The sequence below is a fragment of the Pleurodeles waltl genome, chromosome 4_1 (assembly GCF_031143425.1).
Source record: "Pleurodeles waltl isolate 20211129_DDA chromosome 4_1, aPleWal1.hap1.20221129, whole genome shotgun sequence".
Classification (NCBI taxonomy): domain Eukaryota; kingdom Metazoa; phylum Chordata; class Amphibia; order Caudata; family Salamandridae; genus Pleurodeles; species Pleurodeles waltl.
Genome location: NC_090442.1, coordinates 337,785,696 through 337,805,658, shown reverse-complemented (window position 1 = coordinate 337,805,658; position 19,963 = coordinate 337,785,696). Strand labels below are relative to the sequence as shown.

Sequence of the window (19,963 nt, the reverse complement as noted above, 5' to 3'; positions counted from 1 at the left end):
AAATGTAGTTTTTTTTGTTTTTGATTTGCGCATCATGTTTTCATGGGTCTTCACAAAGATTCTGACAGAGAAGTGTGTGCACCTCTCTCAAAATTCAAGTTTCTTGTTGGTTGTACAGTTTATCAGAAAGGCACCAAAGAGAATGCCAAATGGCTCATCTGGCATTCTTCATGAACTATAAAATATGTCCCCATTTGATCTCACCACTTGAAAATAATCAAATAGATTCTGGACATATTGAGGATCTTAGCTCCTTGTTGCGAATGGAGATTAAATATAGTGGTGGGTAATAACTGGGGCTTGTTACAGAAATGGGGATACATCAAAGAGAATTTAGTGTGAAAATAAATAACATGATTTGGTTTGTGCATGTCAGTCAAACAAGTCAAAACAATTACATTTGTTTGACATCATCCAGGATTTTCCTGATCAGATCATAAGTATAGATTTGTTTATAAAGTCATGATAGAGTGACCTGTGGGAGCTCTGTAGGTTGCTACTCATTTCTGCTAGAATTATCAGTTGGAGGCTTCATTTGAATTGGGATAGGTTCATGGCCTGTGGCATAAGTTAATTTTACATAAATCTTCTATAGCTGTGTGCAATACATTGTGTGTCACAAATTATGTTTACTGTGTTCCATAAGAAGAGTGAACTGCTCTTTCCTGACAGCAGTGCTGTGTTGCTGTATAGCCTTTCAAATAGGAAAACTCTTGGACGACCCGAGTCAGTAACTGTGCACTCAAGCACTTGTGCCTGAAAGGAAACTATATGCAGTAGTTGTCCATGTGTACACTTTTTTGTACCGTCTCCGAGACACAATGTCTTAGGTGGTTGCTGCTGTTCTTAAGCTTGCTCCTAATGCACGTCTAGCCATCAGAGTGAAGCAGGGATTCAGAGTAGGAAGCTCAGTTAGTCACTGAATGAGGAGACATGCTTGTCAGAAAATATATTATTTCAGGTGTTTCAAGAGTGAAAGGAACTTGGTTTCATGAATTGTGCACTAATCTTCCTCCAAACGATTTCGGGTTTTGTGATGTTGAGGTTCTTATACTGCAATGATGCACATTGCTCCATGAGCAAGAATGATATTGTCCCATGTTATTTTGTTTCTGATGGATATTTCTAACTGCAGATTATTCACCTTTAGAATGTTCCACAGGCACCAGAACCGCCATGTGGCACTGTGTGGCCCTGCACTGGCTCAGCACCACCAAATGGCACTAACCACCACCAAATGGCTCCAACGCCCCGGGAGGGCACAGGGAATTCTTTTTGTCAGTGGGGAGAACCCTGGCTAGATATTTTCAGCACTGTTGAGAACACACTGTGTGAAAAGGTTTACACTTTGAAGTTTCTGTGAGGATACTCGCTATGAGATTCATACAAGCTAGAGTGGTATATGTGACTCCTGTATGCTTTCCTGTCCCTGTCTTTCTTGGAGCAAGTTCTAAAAAAGGTCTGAAATGACCAGGTCCAAGTCAACATCGTGGCTCTGGGTTGGGCCAGGAGAATGCAGTCAATTTTGGGCATGATCACTTTGGAAGACCTTCTGTCACAGAAGCAGGGCAGGGTCCTTCAGACATGCCTATGCAATTTACACCTCCTTATGTAGGGATTAAGCAGTGGCAGTTAAATGCATTCAGCCTACCACCTGAAGCAGCCTTCCACAAATTGCATTTACACCAGGCGCTGCGACTTATTTGTGGCCTGCTGTGAAGTTTGCAAGAAAGACCTCTTAAATGAGGCACAGATGCTGATTGCATCTCCTGAGTTTGAAGATGGTCTTCCTCATTACGATCACGTCGGCTTTGCGTGTGCATGAACTTCAGGCACCGTCAGTGCAACAGCCCTACACCACTTTATTTCCAGACAAACTGGTGCTGAGGATTTGGTACTAAAGTCATAACTCCTTTCGATGTTGGGCATTCTATCACTCTCCCTGCATTCTTTGCTCTTCCTCAGCCCTCAGAAGAGGCCCCAGTGATGCAACCCCAAACAAACTTTCTTTACATGCCTCATACCAAAGGCTATTTGGTGGACAATCAGCTTTTTGTAGGGTTGTCCAGAGTGAACAAAGGGAAGGCAATTTAGAAGAGTACTCTTTCGAGGTGGCTAGTCCGCTGCATTAAGATCTGCTATGCACTAGCAATAAAGCAGTCTCAGGAAGGACTGAGAGCCCATTTCACCAGGGTCAATGCTGCTACCACTGCATTGGCAGGAGGAGTCCCTAGCCTTGACATATGCGAGACTTCAATATGGGCCTCAGTGCACATATCCACAAAGCACTACTGCCTTGACAGGTAGGTACAGAAGAAAGGACATTTCACCTCGTTCATCCTGTAAGACTTTTCAATCTGAATCTGAGACCTCACCACCGCCCTCCACCCAGGGAAGCCCTGCTTTGCTTTCTATTCTAAAGCTGAGGACTTTGAGGTTGGAATTATCCATTTGAAAGACAAGTTACTTTCTTTAGATGTCGCTCTTTCTAGTGGATACTTGATCTAGTCAGGGGTTTCCAGTCTTTTATATATGTGCTACTTCTCATTAAAGAAAATAGCATCAAGCTTTTCGTGACCTTGATCATTATTGCAGTAGTGACCCCATCAACTATGTCCATAGTAGTGACCACACCTTGAAGGATTATAGTAGTGACCACCCAGAAGTACGTCACAAATAAAACTATACTTACCTTCATGATGTTGTGTTTGTCGATTATTCTGGATACAATATTTTGGCACTCAATGTTGTGATAGAATACTGACTATCCCAACGTAGAAGACAGGGCTACCAACTGCAGAGTTAGGAAAAGATTATATAATTATGCCTTCACACGCATACCACAGAAGAAACATTCAACATCATGAACAGCACCCATTCCGGATCCCCCTTGGGCCCTTGCCCGCACCACATATACATCAGAACTAGTTCATCCATCGCCCCGTGCCTCGTAACACAATCAACTGCTCCATCAGCACGGGCACCTTCCGTGTGGACTGGACACACGCCGAAATATGCCCTCTCTTGAAGAAACTTTTGGCCGACCCATTAGAACCAAAGAATTTCCAACTCATCTAGCTGCTACCCTACCCCGCCAAAGTACTAGAGAAAGCAATCCACGCACAACTACAGAATTTCTTTGAGGCCAACAACTCCCTTGACAGCTCCCAGTCCAGCTTCCTCAGCAATCACAGCACAGAGACAGCACTTTTGGCAGCCACTGACATCCGATTACTCCTAGACCGCGGCCACACCGCAGAACTCATACTGCTCGACCTCTAAGCAGCTTTCGACACAGTCTCCCACAGCACCCTCCGCACCAGACTCCACGACATAGGAATCTGCAGAAAAGCCCTGGAATGGATCCACTCCTTCCTCTCCGGGAGGACGCAAAGGGTCAGACTCCCGCCCTATACATCCAGACCCACAGGAGTCAATTGGGGAGTCCCCCCTAAGGATCCTCACTGAGTCCTGCACTGTTCAACGTTTACATGGCCCTACTTGCTGCCATCGTCAGAAGCCATGGTATGAACATCGTGTCATATGCTGATGGCACACAACTCATCATTTCCCTCACCGAAAATCCCAGACACGGCCAAAAGGAACTTTCACGCAGGAATGGAAGCCGTCGCCACCTGGATGACAGAAAGCTGCCTCAAGCTGAACTCCCACAAGACAGAGCTCATCATCTTCAGAAACGCCACATCAGCTTGGGATGACTCCTGGTGGCCCACATCCCCCCCGCACCAACCGAGCACGCCTGCAAGTTAGGAATGAGCCTCGACTCCTCCCTATCCATGACTTGCCAGGTAAACTGTGTCGCCTCCACCTGCTGGCGCACACACTGCAAATTCCAGAAGATCTTCAGATGGATCCTCACAGACTGTCGCAGACAGTCACCCACACCTTAGTCACGAGCAAGCTCTTCCTCTGCACTGGCACCTCAACTAGGAACATCAAAAAACTTCAACTTATCCAGAACGCCGCCGCCAGACTCATTCTGGACCACCCTCACCGAGAACACATCTCCCAACACCTAAGGACCCTCCACTGGCCACCGGTCGAGAATCAAATCACCTTCAAGCTTCTCACCCACACGTTTCAAGGCCATACACAACGCAGAACCAGCCTACCTGAACCACCGCGTCTGCTTCCACACCCCCACCAGATCCCTCCGCCCCACCCAGATGGCCCTGGCCACCATCCCTCGCATCCACAAAACCACAACCGGAGGATGATCTTTTATCTACACTGCAGCAAAGAGCTGGAACAACCTCCCCCTGCACCTCAGACAAAGCCCATCACTCACCATCTTCAGAAAGAACCTCAAGACGTGCCTCTTCGGATGAGACCCCTCTCCTTCCCCCAGCGCCTTGAGACCCTCACAGGTGAGTAGCCGCGCTTTACAAATACTGATTGATTGATTGACCGGGCCAAAGAAATAACAGCCACAGCAAATGTCCAAAGGAAATCCTAATAGCTATAAATCTCCTAAAACATTCTTGAATTATCATTGCAAGAGGACCTTGGCTTTGGTTGTTTTGGATTTCCGTTCATTTTGTTTTCTATTTTCTGCATATCACTGTCAAAATACACAATTTCTATCAAATATGATCTTTTCATTTTAATTGAAAAACATCTCAACAATGTCTTGTCTTCCTCACAGAAACTGTATGACTGAGAATGGGGCTTAGAAAATGACAAATTTCCACTTGACTTTGCTAAATAGAGAGTGGAAACAGATGGTCACATTTCAAGTCCTGCAAGTGGTCACAGTATGCGTTTCAGAGATGTATAGTGCTGCCTTCAAAGTGGCTCAACCCTCTTAATTGTGTACTGTGCTGGACTGCACTTCAGGGAGCTACTTCAAGGGTTCTGGTGAGCTACCAGTAGCTCCTAAGCCTAGTTCAGCAAGAAACTGTCATCAGCGTGCAAAGGTGATTCTTATATGTGGCTTAGCTCTATAATTTTTACAATGGTGCAAAGTTACACACTGCTACCTGGCTTGCAGAAGTACCGGGGGGACGTTAACAGATCCAGTCTAACACCTGGGGAATATTCCGAAATTGAGGAAACTGCGGTAAGTGTCTGCCGGAAAAAGCATTGCTTGAGCTATGTAACTTGTTTTTCTAGGCCGAGTACCTAACATTTCAGTTCCAGTTCTTTTGGATCTGACAGAGTTCTCCACCCCAACCTGAGCATTTTACAGTTGCCTTGTCACTCATATCGGTGCAGCACAATAGGAAAAGTGAATTCAATTTCATAATTGCGGTATTTCTACTTTATATTTTTTTTATCATATAGAGATTGTTCTTTTGATGCTAAAGGGAACCCCTATTGCTGACTTGGTACTTAACTGGCCAGATCCATGGTAAAATATCCGGACTGCAAAGAAATGAACCAGAACTATTTTATTAGTTTGTTTGATAGCATATGGAGTGCTTCGATGACCAGAATATGGCTTTAAGACAAGTTTGAGAAATCTGCTGAGGAAATGTAGAGCTGTAAATGTATAGTTTTTTTTAAAACAATTGTTATTGACTTTAAATCTAGCATCATACGAGCAGGTCATAAACATGTGGGTACAAGATGTAAAAACACAGTATATGTTCCCTCTAATGGCCCAGTTGTTGGAGCTGTAAATGTATTTTAACCTTAATCTGCTAGGGCCTGATGTATGGCGGCCTTTGGCGGTCGCAAATGGCAAAAATACTCATTTGCTGCAGCACAATTAGCAGGTATGGTGTACCATCCCTATTTTGCGAGTCGGTCACAATTTCCGACTCGCAAAATAGGGATTTGTGACTCATAATTAGGAAGGGGCAACCCGAGGGCGTCCCTTCCTAATTGTGAGTAGCAGGGAGATGTATGATTGTTTTGAAACCCCAAATGTGGTCGCAGAACAATCACAGTTACCACCAATTTCAAACTGGTGGTAACCCATTCGCAAATGAATGGATGTGAAAAATGAAGAAAAAAAAATTGAAATTTTTTTTTTTCAGTAAAACATTAAAAAAAATGCTTTATTTAAAAGCAGTCACAGACATGGTGGTATGCTGTCCCCAGCAGGCCACCATCCCTGTGAGTGCAGCCATTCCCAATGGAGTCGCAAATTGCGACCTACCTCATGAATATTAGTGAGGTAGGTCATTTGTGACCCCATTGGGAATCACAAATAGTGTGATGTACACTATTGCACATTAGGTTTTGTGGCTTGTAATTTGCGACTCGCAAATCAGTCGCAAATTCTGAGTCGCAAAACTCTGGGTCATACATCTGTCCCTTAGTGACTTTCAACAAATTTGATTTTGTTTACTATTTTTCATTTTATAGTTAATTATATTTGAGATCTTGATTAATAAGTAGCTGGCTCCACTCACTATATCTGACATATAAAGTATAGTCTTTTGTGTGCGAAATGGAACTTTAGTCAAGGCTGTTTCTCAGAATTTTGTTTTGAGGGTGTAAGGAATGGGGTTATTGGTTGAGGGGATGAAAACCCTATCCGAGCAACAACCTCAAGCCTCATCAGTAAAGTTACCATATTAACCTGTGCTTAACCCCCTGGTAGCGTAGCACAAAAGCAATCTGACTTAATGTAAAGGCACTATGTAAACTATTTATGCAGCACACAAACAGTAAAAAAGAGAAAACACAACACCAGAATAATTCCAAACCAATTTAGAAAAAAAGTACATTTGAATAAATTAATGAGACCAAAATGGCAAATCCAATTAGTAGAACCATGGAAAGGCAATTTTAACATTTTAGGTTGGTATAGCACCCACAGTGCACAAAGCACCATTCACTTTCATCTGGTCTTGCTAGACCTGGGGTAAGTCACAAGTGCATACTGGCTGTTATGTAAAGCTGGCCAGACACAGAGACCGGTTAGTACTGCTGAAAAGGTTACCTTCTCAAAGTCAGACACATAGATTCCAGAACTTTAAGATTTCTCTTTTTCTTGTAGAGGAGTGCAGTCTGATGCCAGTAAAGGCACCTCTTGGGGATCAGAGATTCACTCTAGCACAGGCCAGCAGTGTTTAGGCAGGCCCAATTGCAGGCGGTCAGCTGGGCAGTTGCAGGGCAAAACCACTAGATCTTGTTGTGTCTGCTAGCTCAGAACAGGAGGCTAACCAACTGACCCTAGGAGTCAATCAGGCAGCCTGGGATGAATGGAGCAGGACTAATCTTCCTACACAGAGAGCAGGGAAGCCTCAAGCGTCAGGGCTACCGCTGGGACAACAAGGTTAGGCTAAAAGCAGCAGGGCAGCCCTCTGTAAAACAAGGTATGTCACAAGCACCAGGGCAATCTTCTGGGAAACAAAGCAGGCCTGAAGCAGCAAAGCAGTCCTCTGGGGAACAGTGCAAGCCCCAAGCTGCAGGACAGTCCTCGGGGGAACGAGGAAGTCCTTTTACTGTAATATCTGCAGTTCCAGGAGTGTACTGAACGGTTGGTGTGGGTGTCCAGTATTTATACCTGGTGCCATCCTTCGAAGTGGAGAATCTTCCAGACTATCATGTGCTTCTGAAAATGTCCTTCCTCACCTTGCTCAAGCTTCAAGTGGTCTAGAGTGACAAAAAAACGGTGTCAAATTCCTTTATGATTGTGCTGGGGCAGTCCTTTGAAATGTAAGTGGGGCAGTGAAGAGCTCTGCTCCACCTATCCTGTCAGGATGGCCCATCGTGCCCATAACTTGTCCCCCTATATCTCACTGTCTGGGAGGACTACACAAAAGCCAATTATTCACAATCATGTGACCAAGGACAAAGACTTTAGGCTCCAAATGGTTAGGACAAGAAAATGCCAACTTTCTAAGTGTGGCATTTTCTGAACTGTAACTTAAAATCTGACTTTAGGACTAAAGAGGATTTTAAATTGTAGTTTTTTTTTTTAGACCAACGTGATATTTCTAATTGTTCCCAATCAAATTTAGCATTTGTTAAATGTAATAAGGTAGCTCAGTGTTATCTTTTAGAAGAGATAGGCATCACAGAAGTAAAAAATTAATTTGGGTGTTTTTCACTACCAGGACACATAAAACTTAAAAGTGCATGCCCAACATTTTTAATACAATTCACATTGCCCTATGGGCTGTTTAGGGAAACCATAGGTGTGACATATATATTAAAAACTGTTTAGGCTTGGCAAAAGGTTTACCTTGCTAGCTCCACTTGGCAGGTTTAAAACTGCACACACCATAAGTGTTGCAGACCCACTAGTAGCATTTATTTACAGGCCCCCTGGGTACATGTAGCACCACTTTAGTTGGGACTTATAAGAAATTTAAATGTGCCAATTGGGTGTAAGCCAAATCTACAATGTTTAAAGGAGTGAGCACAAGCACTTTCGCACTGGTTAGCAGTGGTAAAGTGCACATAGTCCTAAAGGCAACAAAAACAAATGTCATAAAACAGGATGTGGTACTGCAAAAGGTTTGGGAAAAGATCACAGCAAGTGTTTTCAGGTGTAATAGAGGGGAACGGTCTAGAAACCAGTATCTGCTAATTTGAGCTTTTTCGACTTTTGGACAGTACAGTGCAAACAGAAGCTTTCTTTTTCAAATTCTCAATAGAATCTGTACGCTCAGAATTCACATCTTTCTCCAGAGTTGTTTTGCTTTCCATGCACATTTCGTAAAATCCAATAAAATAGTTAATAGACGTCTATAGTATAGCAGGTGCTTTAATTGTGCAAGGCAAGCTCATCTAAAATATTACTGAATCTAGTCTTAAAATGTCACTTACTTCCCAGATTGTTGATGACCGAAAACAGTGGTGGAAGGTTCAGAATGCAAGTGGAGCTGCTGGCTTTGTGCCAAATAACATCTTGACTGCTGTTAAACCTCAGGAATCTGGAGGAGGACGCACAGAACCCCTATACAGTCATACAATACAGGTAACTATCAACATTTAATTGGAAGCTCTTTTTCTTTGACCCCACTTTCAGTGAAAAGTTATGTTGCATGAGTCTTTAGCCTTTCTTTTTCCAGTCTAAATTCCAGGGTGTCACAACCACTCTTGAGCATTGTGGCAGAAAGTTGATTGATTGTTGATTATTCATTGAATGCTATAAGGGATATTGTTAAAAAGGATGGGTGTTAACAGAGAATTTTCAGCTTGACCAGTTTTCATTTCTGTTTCCTTTGGACTATCTGAAAGTGATACATTAAGTGATCAGATTAATTTTCTTAACCTAATATATTTTATTTCCCTGCTGTTAAAAATGCATATAATTTATTAGTTAATCTTAAATTGTGAGTTTGGAAAATGGCTTCTACGCCTTTGCAGTTGAGCACTTTTGGGGCCATATTTCAATTGATTGATAATATCATCTTGTCTTAAATATATTCGTAAACAGAGGTGTTCTTTTTCATAATGTTAATGTTGTTGTCCATTGGTTTGATTTGCCCATGGCCATCCTTAATTAAAAGCTGTTGATGCCAAAGAAGGAGTTTGAAATCTTCAAGGTAGGACTTGCTGGTTTCCTGCTGGTGCCGTGATCTTAGTTTATCTGCTTCATAAGTATTGCAGTGAGTTTAGATTCCACAGCTCCCTTGCTTTTTAACCCCTTTGTTGTCCCTATAGCTTATAAATGAGTAACAAATGCATAGAAACCCTGCCTACATACAGCAGCTGTGAATAGACACAGATGCATATACATAAACATTAAGCTATATGTATGCGTGTGCTAACTTTACCACTGAAATCACTTTTGGCCACATTAGTTCCTTGAATCTCTCAGCTACCCTTACGCTTTCCACCTTTTCCTTTGTATATGATTAATATCAAAAGCATCAGCACCAAGGTACTTTTGATTTGGTTTTTAAAGCTGTACCCTACACATTATTTTTAAAAAATTCTCAAACCCAACACAGTGGTGAGGAGACATACAGCATGCCCACTAGTTATGAAAAGTGTGTTTTCAGACCTTTGCTAAACTTTAGCTGCCTGACTTCCGCTCTGACTGTTCTGTCATAAAGTTGCAATAAATGGGGAGCTATTTTGCCATGAGGATAATTGTATAGAATACTTCATTCTTGTAAGATATCGTTTAACATCTAATACTAAACATGGTGAATAGCACTTTCTGCTGCTGCTGCTTCTTGGAGAAAGGAAATGAAGTAGTCTTCGCAGAGAAGTAATTGATTAATTGATTTTTCAGTTGTGACATGCAAACCTGTTGTGGCTGTACAGGTGGGTGAGCCAACAAATGAATGGAGAGCTGAGCCAAAGGTCGGCTCGCGCTCTAAGAGCGTGCATGAGCCAAGCCCTCAAAATATTTAACTTGTAAATTCTGCAACAAGCATCATGTCAGAAAATGATGGTGTCTTCAGAATTCAGAAAGGTGTAGCAATGCACTTTTGCATCTCTGCATTTAGAAGTATTTATTAAAATTGATCGTTTTTAATCAGAAACTGAGAAATATTCATCAACCCACTCTAATGATAATCGTATTCGGGGATCTAAGAGCCAAGTCAGTTGTCATGTGTACCCTATATCTGTCCTGAATTCTTATACAGTCTATAGTTTAATAAATCAGACAGAAGGTTTTTGTACAGCACACATCGTGAACTCAGGTTTTTGACAGTGCTCTGCTTGTGGTAATGAGAAAAAAGGAGGTTCAGTGGCAAAGTATTTGCCTAGAATCACACAATTTGGTGAAGCAGGGAAGCCGGGATTCATCCCAGATTTTCCACTTTCACTCTATGCAATTCAGCCACTAGATGGGTATCTTTTTTTGACAGCAAAGATTAATGCGTTGTCCTTAATTCTTGGAAGAGGCAATTAGGGCATGGGTGAGGAGCTCAATCAGCCTTTTATTTTTGGCAGTTTCTCTTAGCGCAAAACTTTCCCACAGGTATCTGAGCACTTCACAAGAGAGACAGGCATTGTTATGATGCATAGATTAGCTGGATGCAGAGCCAAGGGCGGGATTCAAAACGAGTTCCCATGTGAGCTGCATTTTTACTTAATAGGCCACACCTCCTGCCCTGAAAGCTCGACTCGTTTTGGGCTTGAGACTTCAAGAGGACCTGGAACTGAGCCAGAGCCAGGCATTTGGCTCAAGCATTCAGTGGCTCGCCCACCTCTATGTAGGTGCTTCAAAAAGGTTTTTACAAATTGCCCAGTCAGGAAAAGGTTGTTGCATTTCCATGGTTATTCTCCACTTGCTAATATCCTTTATTCAGAACTTAGTGTTGAAGTTTGTTTTTTTGTGTTTCCGCCACAAAGTCAATCTTTTTGACTTGTAGCGCACACCATATTGCAAAATGCCCTGTCAGAACTAGATAGGTTGCCCTGTGTACTTCCTTCACCTTTAGCATGCCAAGCCAAAGATCAGAACTCTTTAGTTTTGAGCTATATTGCCTCTTTCAAATGTACAACAATTCTAGTTTTTAAAATTTTGTATTCGTCGTGGTTTGATGAAGTAACTTTGTGTGTTGTGTGCATTTCCATTTTCAGCCATATCTTTAAAATTTAGAAGGTTTTCTTAAATATTTTGTTCTTCAGTTTGAAGTGTGTGGATATGGTGTATCTGACATAGAACTTTGCTGTTTCCAAAAAGTGCATGCTTGTATTTGTGTTAGCCTGTGTTTGATTAACATGTAAGAAAAGCATCTGATAACCGTTTTCCTTGTCCACCTTGCATCCTTAGCTGATCAAGATGGCTGGTGGACATACCAGATTAAGCAATGTTGTTTTATCGCATTCATTTCTTTATGCCTCTTTACTGTGTTACTATATTTCTAAATAACTAGTCTCAGAATAGATTGTTTTTTATACATTTCTCGTAGAATCTTGTAACTGGAACATTGCACATTCAGGACACTTTACATATGGCTTAAAAAAAAAATACTCGCCCAAAATATCCTCCTGGGACGGTGCATGATGTTGTATGTATGTTAATGTGCGACATAGCGTCACGTTTGCTTCGAACATTTTAGTGTACTCCGCTTTTTAGTAGACCCCACAGTTTGATTCTAACAACTTGCCTCTTAATTCATATGCGGTTTTGACCTCCCACTTGGCAACATTCCGGCCATATTACTCATGCAAAATGTTTGTTTCTCAGAACAAATAATCTTTAGAGCCATTGTTTGAAGTGTCATTTTTAGACAAATTGCTTTTATGCGCGTGGTTATTAGCAGAAGCAAAGTGAAAAGTATAACATTGAATGTCATTGCCACATGCTTAACGTTCTTAGAAAAAACAGCGCTTACGCACGTCATAAACTCCACGCAGTTTTATTTATCTTTTTGTGTTGGTGTCTAAGCCAGTTTTTGAGGAGTTGGAGCTGTGGGAGGTAGCGGTAATAACTACCATAAATGCAACACTTTCAAATAATGTGTCATGCATTTTTTTAAATTTCGCAAGTTTGGGCAACACACGCGGTCTTGACATCCCTGCGGTAATTGAGCGAAATCTTCCAGTTAATTTTGCCTGCGGTGCAGGGGGATTTCTGGTAGCAGGCGCACTGTTCGTTTGCTTTGAGATTGAGGTCGTATTTCTCTCAGTTTGTGATTGCTCTTTGGAGTTGACTGTCACGTCTGCGTTCACCCGGCGGGAGCTCTCATCCTGAGCTTGGCAGCATCGGAGGAGGGATGTCCAGTTTCCACGAGCGTGTGGCATTTTGCTTCTCACCCCTGAGCAGCGGCTTCTTTCTCCAAGTCATACCTCCGTTATTTGCTCATATTTAGCTTTCGTGCTCTCGAGGCAGAGTGCGCACATTGTACAGAAAGTTACACTAATGTCGGCGCCTATTATCTCAGAAAAAGGAGGACAGGAACACAACGTGCTATTGGAAGAGGCGTCAGGAAGAGGGATGTTGATAAGACGGGCATTTGAAGTCATAGAAGGGAAACGACTACTTCACCACCTCCGAAAAGTCTAAGCAGACAGATATGACGGATCCTGGGCGAAGTCTCATTGCTGCGGCAGCTTGACTTACACTGTCCGTGTTTTCACCAGTGTTCCAGTGAGGTTGCCTTTCCACAGCTGTTCAAACACGCATACAAATGAACTGAACAGAACCCCTTTGTTGTGGTGATCGGCTGCAGCATGCAGCCGTGTGTAACTAGTGATGACACAAAGTTTTGTCTCCTAGTCCTGGCATTATCCAGCGTGTCTCCATTTCTTACCGCGTTACCTGCCTCTTTAATCACGTACGCACCTCAGTCTTTCCAGTTCCTGCTAGTGCATTATTTTCAAAACCTGCCTTGATGCTTATTTGCCTGAAGAGTTATTAGGTTTGCCCGGTCAAAACAGCTGTCTGTCACCCCTTTGTTACCACAGAGCACTTCTCAGCGCATGCCATTGCCTCTATGGTATGTCACTCTGCCTCCTGTGGTGGTGCATGAACCACTATTTCACGTCTAAGATGTTCACTCACCACTGCACAGTTTTTGTAATGTTCATGTAATTTATCGTCTATATGTAATACCACCACCAATATCAGTGCCACTATCACGTATAACACGCACTCGCCACTATCACACCACAACTAACACTACCAATACCAATAAATAGCACAACCACGAATAGCACACCATCAACAATGCCAGTACTACACCACCACATTGAATTCTAGCACCACCAATACCACGACCCCAATTAATACCACCTTCAGTATGACACCTAACCACTTTAAACACGTCAACACTGCCACATTTACCCCAACACCAGAATTACCAGGAGCTCCACCAACATCAGTTCCACCACCAGTATCGCATCTGAACCAGTACTACCCCAACCACCATGACCAGCTCTTCCACCAGTGTCATCACCACCAGCAGCAGCACCAGTGTTGATGTCAGATGGCTATTTAGAGGTCCACCTACCAGAATTCCAAAAGGATTCTAGCCAATGGCGTAACGAGACTTGAGGGGGGCCCTCTGCAAAGTACCTGGAGAGGGCCCCCTTCTCCTGGTCCTAGTCAGGGACCTGCCACCTGTGCACTGTGTACTGTGCTGATGGGGCCCCCTGGAGCTCACTACCACCGCTCTCCTCACGGAGGGGGCTGCGGGGGCCTTTGTCACACCACTGATTCTTACCTGAGATGTTCATGATCGTTCAGTGAATCCTGCCTTACTGGATGATTAGTGGTGATGTTTGAAGCAACTTGCAGCAAGAATATTCGTGCCACCACTTAACTGAAATATTTTAGGCAAGTTATAATGTTCCACTTAAGGTGCCTACTACAGAGTGTGCGTATACTATATTCATGTCATCGGCAGAGGACAGATAGCTCTACCCACCCAGCAGATTGTGTTTATGTGGAAGTGTAATCTTCTATGAGCGCACAGATGAGTCCAGTGTTGTCTTCCCACCATGAACACTCTTACAATGGCAGAAATGTGTTGTGACCCGAGACAAATAAATGATACACCAGTAGGTTTGTTTCTGTCAGGAGTGATCCTGTGGATAGCAGTGGCCTTAGTGGGGACAAGTATGACGTTCTGTTTCACCACAGTACATCACCAGTTATTTTTTACTCGGTAGCGATCCTGAGGTAGAATTGAACCTAATGGTGGTTGGAAAGAGGCCAGATATTTCGATACACCACCAGGCATTTTTCACTTGTGGATAGAATTAGACCGATCGGGGAGGAGGGAAAAGGGTGAGATATTTTATAATTCACTATCGGATATTTTCACTGTAGAGCGATTGTGTGGGTAGAACTGGACGGAGCATCGGTTGTCAGGATGCCAGATATCTCTTAACCGTGGATTTGTTTTCCTTCAGGATGGATTCTGTGGTTAGGATTAGATTGGGTGTGAGAATAAGAGGCTGGGTACCACACAATGCACCACCAGATATTTTACAGTCAGGATACCCTGGATAGGATCAGGCTAAATCGCATCTCGGTGGGTAGAAGGTTGTGAGTTTTTATGTATGTTAGTATGTGTGAGGAATAAAAGTGCCACTGGCCCCGTGGGCACAAGCCCCTCTTTGGTCACTGGTCACTCGTAGTACCCCTCTTCACAGCATACTGTTTCAGATTAAAACAATCAAAGTAAACACCTTGACGTTGTGAGTTTAAACCTCAAAATTTCTGCCTGACATTTCAAGTGCGACACCTTCTAGGGAACTAAAAGGCCTCCCTGGCACCAAGCCGGAGAAATGCGACTTAGCCCTTCCTGGCTTGTGCTCTCCTGAAAGCGTTGGTCTAATATAAATCAAGATTTGTCGATCCCACTTACTAAGTACATTGGTGCGAGAAAAACTTGATTTACTTAAAGAACCAATGCATGAGTGATTCCTTGACAATGTCGATGGAAAGAGAAGGTTCCATACCTCACACTTAGTCACATGTTCTTTTCCAACTTATATTAACCTTGCATTGCATATGAAAATGAGGCCTATTAGATTTTATGACTTCTTTTTATCTGAATTCTCCACGCAGCACTCAGAGATTGACAGAAAGGTCACGGATTAGATAACACATTCCTGCGCGTGTTTGTTGACTGTTTCACTGGTAAATGTTGAAACACATTGCACCATTGTCCCTACCCGACACATACTTTCCATCCTGTCCATAAACTGTTCATTTTGTATGTGAGTACACCCAGAAATGACCTTGACCCGTTAAGTACATTTTGTCATAGTCTGAATATAAACATTCTAGAAATAAGAAATGTATTCCGTTTTTTCGGTCTGTCAGGGGAATTTTATCTGAGATGCTTCATCACAAATTGTGTGTGTGTGTGTGTGTGTATATATATATATATATATATAATAATAATACCTCCAGTAGTAGCTATAGTTAGGACCATTTTTCTATAGGAAAAGCATTTTTTGACTTGTAAGTACACAACACACGTGACGCAATATCCCCACCACAAAGGAAACACAACACCAGATTATATGAAAATATACTGTATTATACACAAGGCAATTATCAGACCAAACATCACATATCAGTACTATCCTGCTACCTTAGCAGTTGTCAGAAAGTTACACATTAGTTACTCTGCAACCTAGCAGTAGTCACACATAACAAACAGGTTACTCAGTATTCTGCAACATAAGCAGTAGTCCGGAAAACACCACAGCACTTGTCATAAGAATATCATAAAATGCCCATAGTAGGAACATTAGGAAACAAATGGCAAGTTAGAAAAACATATTAGCAAGCATGTCCAGAAAAGGAACATTTGCATACCCGTATGCAAAAACATCAAACGCAGGTAGGTAATATATAAATCAAACAAAAGTCTGTAGAAAGAACTTTGGATTGCAACCATATTGGTCCTTTAAACAGTACCTGGTTGGATGAAGGCACCTCCAGTGCCTAGAAGGCGAACAATGGGGCCCCCCGCGCTCCTATGCGCAAAACGGGGGCCTCCCTTATACTCTGGGGTCAGAGGAGGGCGACATGCACCTCCTCTCTTTTATAGACAGGCCCCTCTGGGGACTGTGATTACTGGGGGCCCCCAGGGCCTCAACCGGCCCTCACAAGGGGGGCCAAAGCCAGCAAAAACAACTTAGGGCAGGGGGGGGACACCACGCACCCCCTCCGGTTTAATGACAGGCCCCTCCCGGGACCCGCGATCTCTGGGGCCCCCCCCGGGCCTCCACTGGCCCTTCCATCAAGGGGGGGGGGCCCACAATAATGCCCGCTTTACCTAACAGCAGAAAAGGAGCGTCCTGCTCCTAACGCAGAGGCCAGGGGGAGGGGGGCCCTCCCCGCGCCTTCCCCTGGTCCTGCCGTGATGCCACAAGAAGATCGGACCCCTCCTGGGGCCCGAGCAGACACTCACCTGCACCCGATGCAGTGCGCGAGTGTTCTTCCAGCTTCCCGGGTCGCTGCGGTGATATTATTTAAAGGGGCACAATGCAGCAAGGAGCCTACGAGCTCACAAGGCTCCATAAGCGCGCTGCAATCAGCGATATGGCAGCCGCAACCACGGAGAAGCACCCCTCGTGAAGAAATGGATGCAGGGGTCAGGGTCCACAGCACCCTGCCCCTGGGAAGCAGAATCTTAAGACAAGGTCCTCAGGTGGAGGGCCCAGCTGCAGGCTAGCACAAGGGAAAAGCAGCAAGTGGCAAGTCCTTCACAGTGACCAGGCAGGTCACAGGTCAGCACAGCAGCAGCAGTCCATGGCGGTTCCTGGTGAGTCCTTTCAGCCTTTGGTGTCCAGTTCCAAGATGATTCCAAGAGTCTCCAAATTGTGGGGAAAATTCCCCTGTACTTATAGTCAGTTCTTACAGTGTTTTACAATGGTAGGGAGAGGAGGTTCCAGCCAGTTAAAACTGGTTCTGGGAGTGCCCCCTCTCTTTCAGCACAGGCTCCAAACATCAGTGGGGGGTTAACGACCCTATTGTGTGAGGCCAGGGCACAGTCTTTACAAATGCAGGTGTGCCCCGCCTCTCCCTTATCTCAGCCCAGGAAGACTATTCAGTATGCAGATGCACCTCTGTGACACCTCCACCCTCCCTGTGTACAGGCTCTCTGAAAAGTATGCACAAAGCCCGAACTGTCACTCTGCCCAGCCGTGGATTAGAGTCAAGCTGCAAAACACCAGAGTCATAAGCACAGATAAATCCGCACTTTCTAGAAGTGGCATTTCTGTGATAGTAATAAAAAATACATCCACACCAGTAAGCAGCATTTATTATCACCATAACAACCATACCAAACATGCCTACGCTACCCCTCATAAATCAGACAATACCCCTTACACATAAGGCAGAGCATTTATAATGCAATCCTATGAGAAGGCAGCACTCACAGCAGTGAGACAGCAAGTTAGGCTGTTTGTCACTACCAGGACAGGCCATGCAATATGGCACATGTCCTGCCTTTCTAAATACATGGCACCCTGCCCATAAGGCTAGCTAGGGCATACCTTAGGGGTGACCTACATGTAGTAAAAGGGGAGTACTGGGCCTGGCAAGGAAGTTTAGATGCCAGGTCCCTGTGGCAGAAAACTGCGCACACAGGCCCTGCGCTAGCGGGCCTGAGACAGGTTTAAAAGTCTAATTCAGTGGGTGGCTCAAGCAGCGCTGCAGGCCCACTAGTAGTATTTAATTTACAGGCCCTGGGTATAGAGATACCACTGTACAAGGGACTTATAGGTAAATTAAATATGCTAATTAGGTATAAGCCAATCATACCAACTTTAGATGGGAGAGCACCTGCACTTTAGCACTGGTCAGCAGTGATAAAGTGCTCAGAGTCCTAGAGCCAACAGCGAGAGGTCAAAAAAACCAGGAGGAAGGAGGCAAAAGGACTGGGGATGACCCTTCGTAAGACAAAAAGCCCAACACAAATGTATATATCTTTTGCCGTGATGACTTAGCGAATGATGACAAGCTTGTGCAGGGAAATGTAGAATGCTGATTGCCTACCAACACTTCAGAAAGGAAGTGATGGCAACTGTCTTGGGACTCAGCTTAAAAAAAGTGAAATAAAAGAAGCTAGGGTAGGGGCACCCTGACCTCTTAGCTCTGGTGCTGGGACCCCGCCAGGGCAAAACAGCACTTATTTTTCAAATTTTGTTCGTGCAAATTAGTGGTAAAAAAATGATTTAAAAAAAACGCAGTGTCCCACACTTATTTTACTAAAGCCCTGGGTGAGTCAGATCCTGGGGGCATGTTTAAAATAAAGGAGGGTGTACACCGGGCCCCTCTCCTGGGCTTATTCCTGCTTCGGGGACTGCCATCTCACCTTGGCTTTTTTTTCCCCATAATATCCGGGGGGCCATGCTGCCTCCTTCTCCCATGGGGACCGCCACCTCCCCGAGGCAAAAAGTATATATTGAACAGCTGGGGGTTGGGGGGTTGCAGTTGGACCCCCTGAGGACTGCCACCAACCTGGGACCAACACAAAATTATGCGGAGGAGATGCGCGCTCGCCCCTGCACCCCAGGAGACCATCACCTCCTCAAGGCTTAAGTAATGATGAATTGGGGGGGTGCACAGCCCCCTGCACCCTTGGGAACTGCCACCTCCCAGGGACAATTTACTTAATTATGGGGGGCCCTCATTCCTCCGGTCCGCCTCTTCTTGGGCCTGAATTTAAAGAATGAAGGGGGTCTATCATGGACCCCGGCCCAGGGGACCACCACCTCCCTGGGACTATTTACATCTTGTAGGGGGGGGGGGGGGCGCTCTGACCTTTCAAGGAACCATTAATGGCCCTGAGGACTGCCACCCTACTTGGCTGGCTCCAGCTATGTCCCAGAGTGCCCAACCCCGGGATATAGCGGTTTCCTGTGACTTGGTTGGAACTTCGTAAGTTCCTGCCAAGTAACAGCAAACATTCTGCTCGCAGCAAGTAATGCTGTTAAACAGCTCGCACATGCTGCGAGTGGAGGTTTGCTCAGTTTCAGGCAGAGAAACAGAGGAAATTATTGCTTTTGCAGACAGGGGGCTGCACCTTTATCAGTTCCCTTTGTGCAAAAGCAGTGCTGGCTCCCGCAGGAGGTGTGGAGCCGGCTGGGACTCCGGGGGTATTCAGGTTGCCCTGCGGTCCCCAGTGCACATATAAGGCACTCAGGATTGATGGGCGGGCCCCGGGGGATGGGGTTTCTGGGGCCAAAATTGGTCATGGGAGTGGGGCTGCATGCCCCCCCCCAAAAAAAAACAAATAGATGGTGAGGCCAGGCCCTGGGGAATGGCCCCTCTCCCCCTACAAAAAAATAAATAATAGAAAGCCAGGCCCTGGGGGATGAGGTCCCTGGGGCCGAAATCAGCCAGGAGGAGGGGAGCTGCACAGCCTCTGTCACCCCCCCCCGCCCCCAGAAAAAACCCCAAAATATTAAAAAGATAGGCCATTCTGGCCTAGATTCTCATTTCATAGAAATTGAACCTCAACAGGAAGCACTTACAGATATAAACATAGCAGGTTCCCTTGTTGAAGCTCCACTTCTGGAAGGAACAAAGGCCGTGCACACCGTGGGGTTGGGTGGTTATACAGGGTTGGCCGCAGGGCAGTGCTCGGGGTTGGGTGGCTAG

The 19,963-nt window shown here is 44.6% G+C and overlaps 1 protein-coding gene across 9 annotated transcripts in view; it reads left to right on the top strand.

Annotated features, from left to right (window-relative positions):
• Window positions 1-19,963, top strand: part of EPS8 (EGFR pathway substrate 8, signaling adaptor) — a 790,402-nt gene that overhangs the window by 712,826 nt on the left and 57,613 nt on the right. For 8 of the 9 annotated variants that reach the window (XM_069228470.1, XM_069228468.1, XM_069228462.1 and 5 more), the window contains one exon: window positions 8,756-8,899. In XM_069228470.1, coding sequence (XP_069084571.1) covers window positions 8,756-8,899 — 144 coding nt within the window. Of the gene's footprint in view, window positions 1-8,755; window positions 8,900-9,434; window positions 9,471-19,963 lie in introns of all 9 variants that reach the window. The other variant, XM_069228471.1, reaches the window with a different exon arrangement.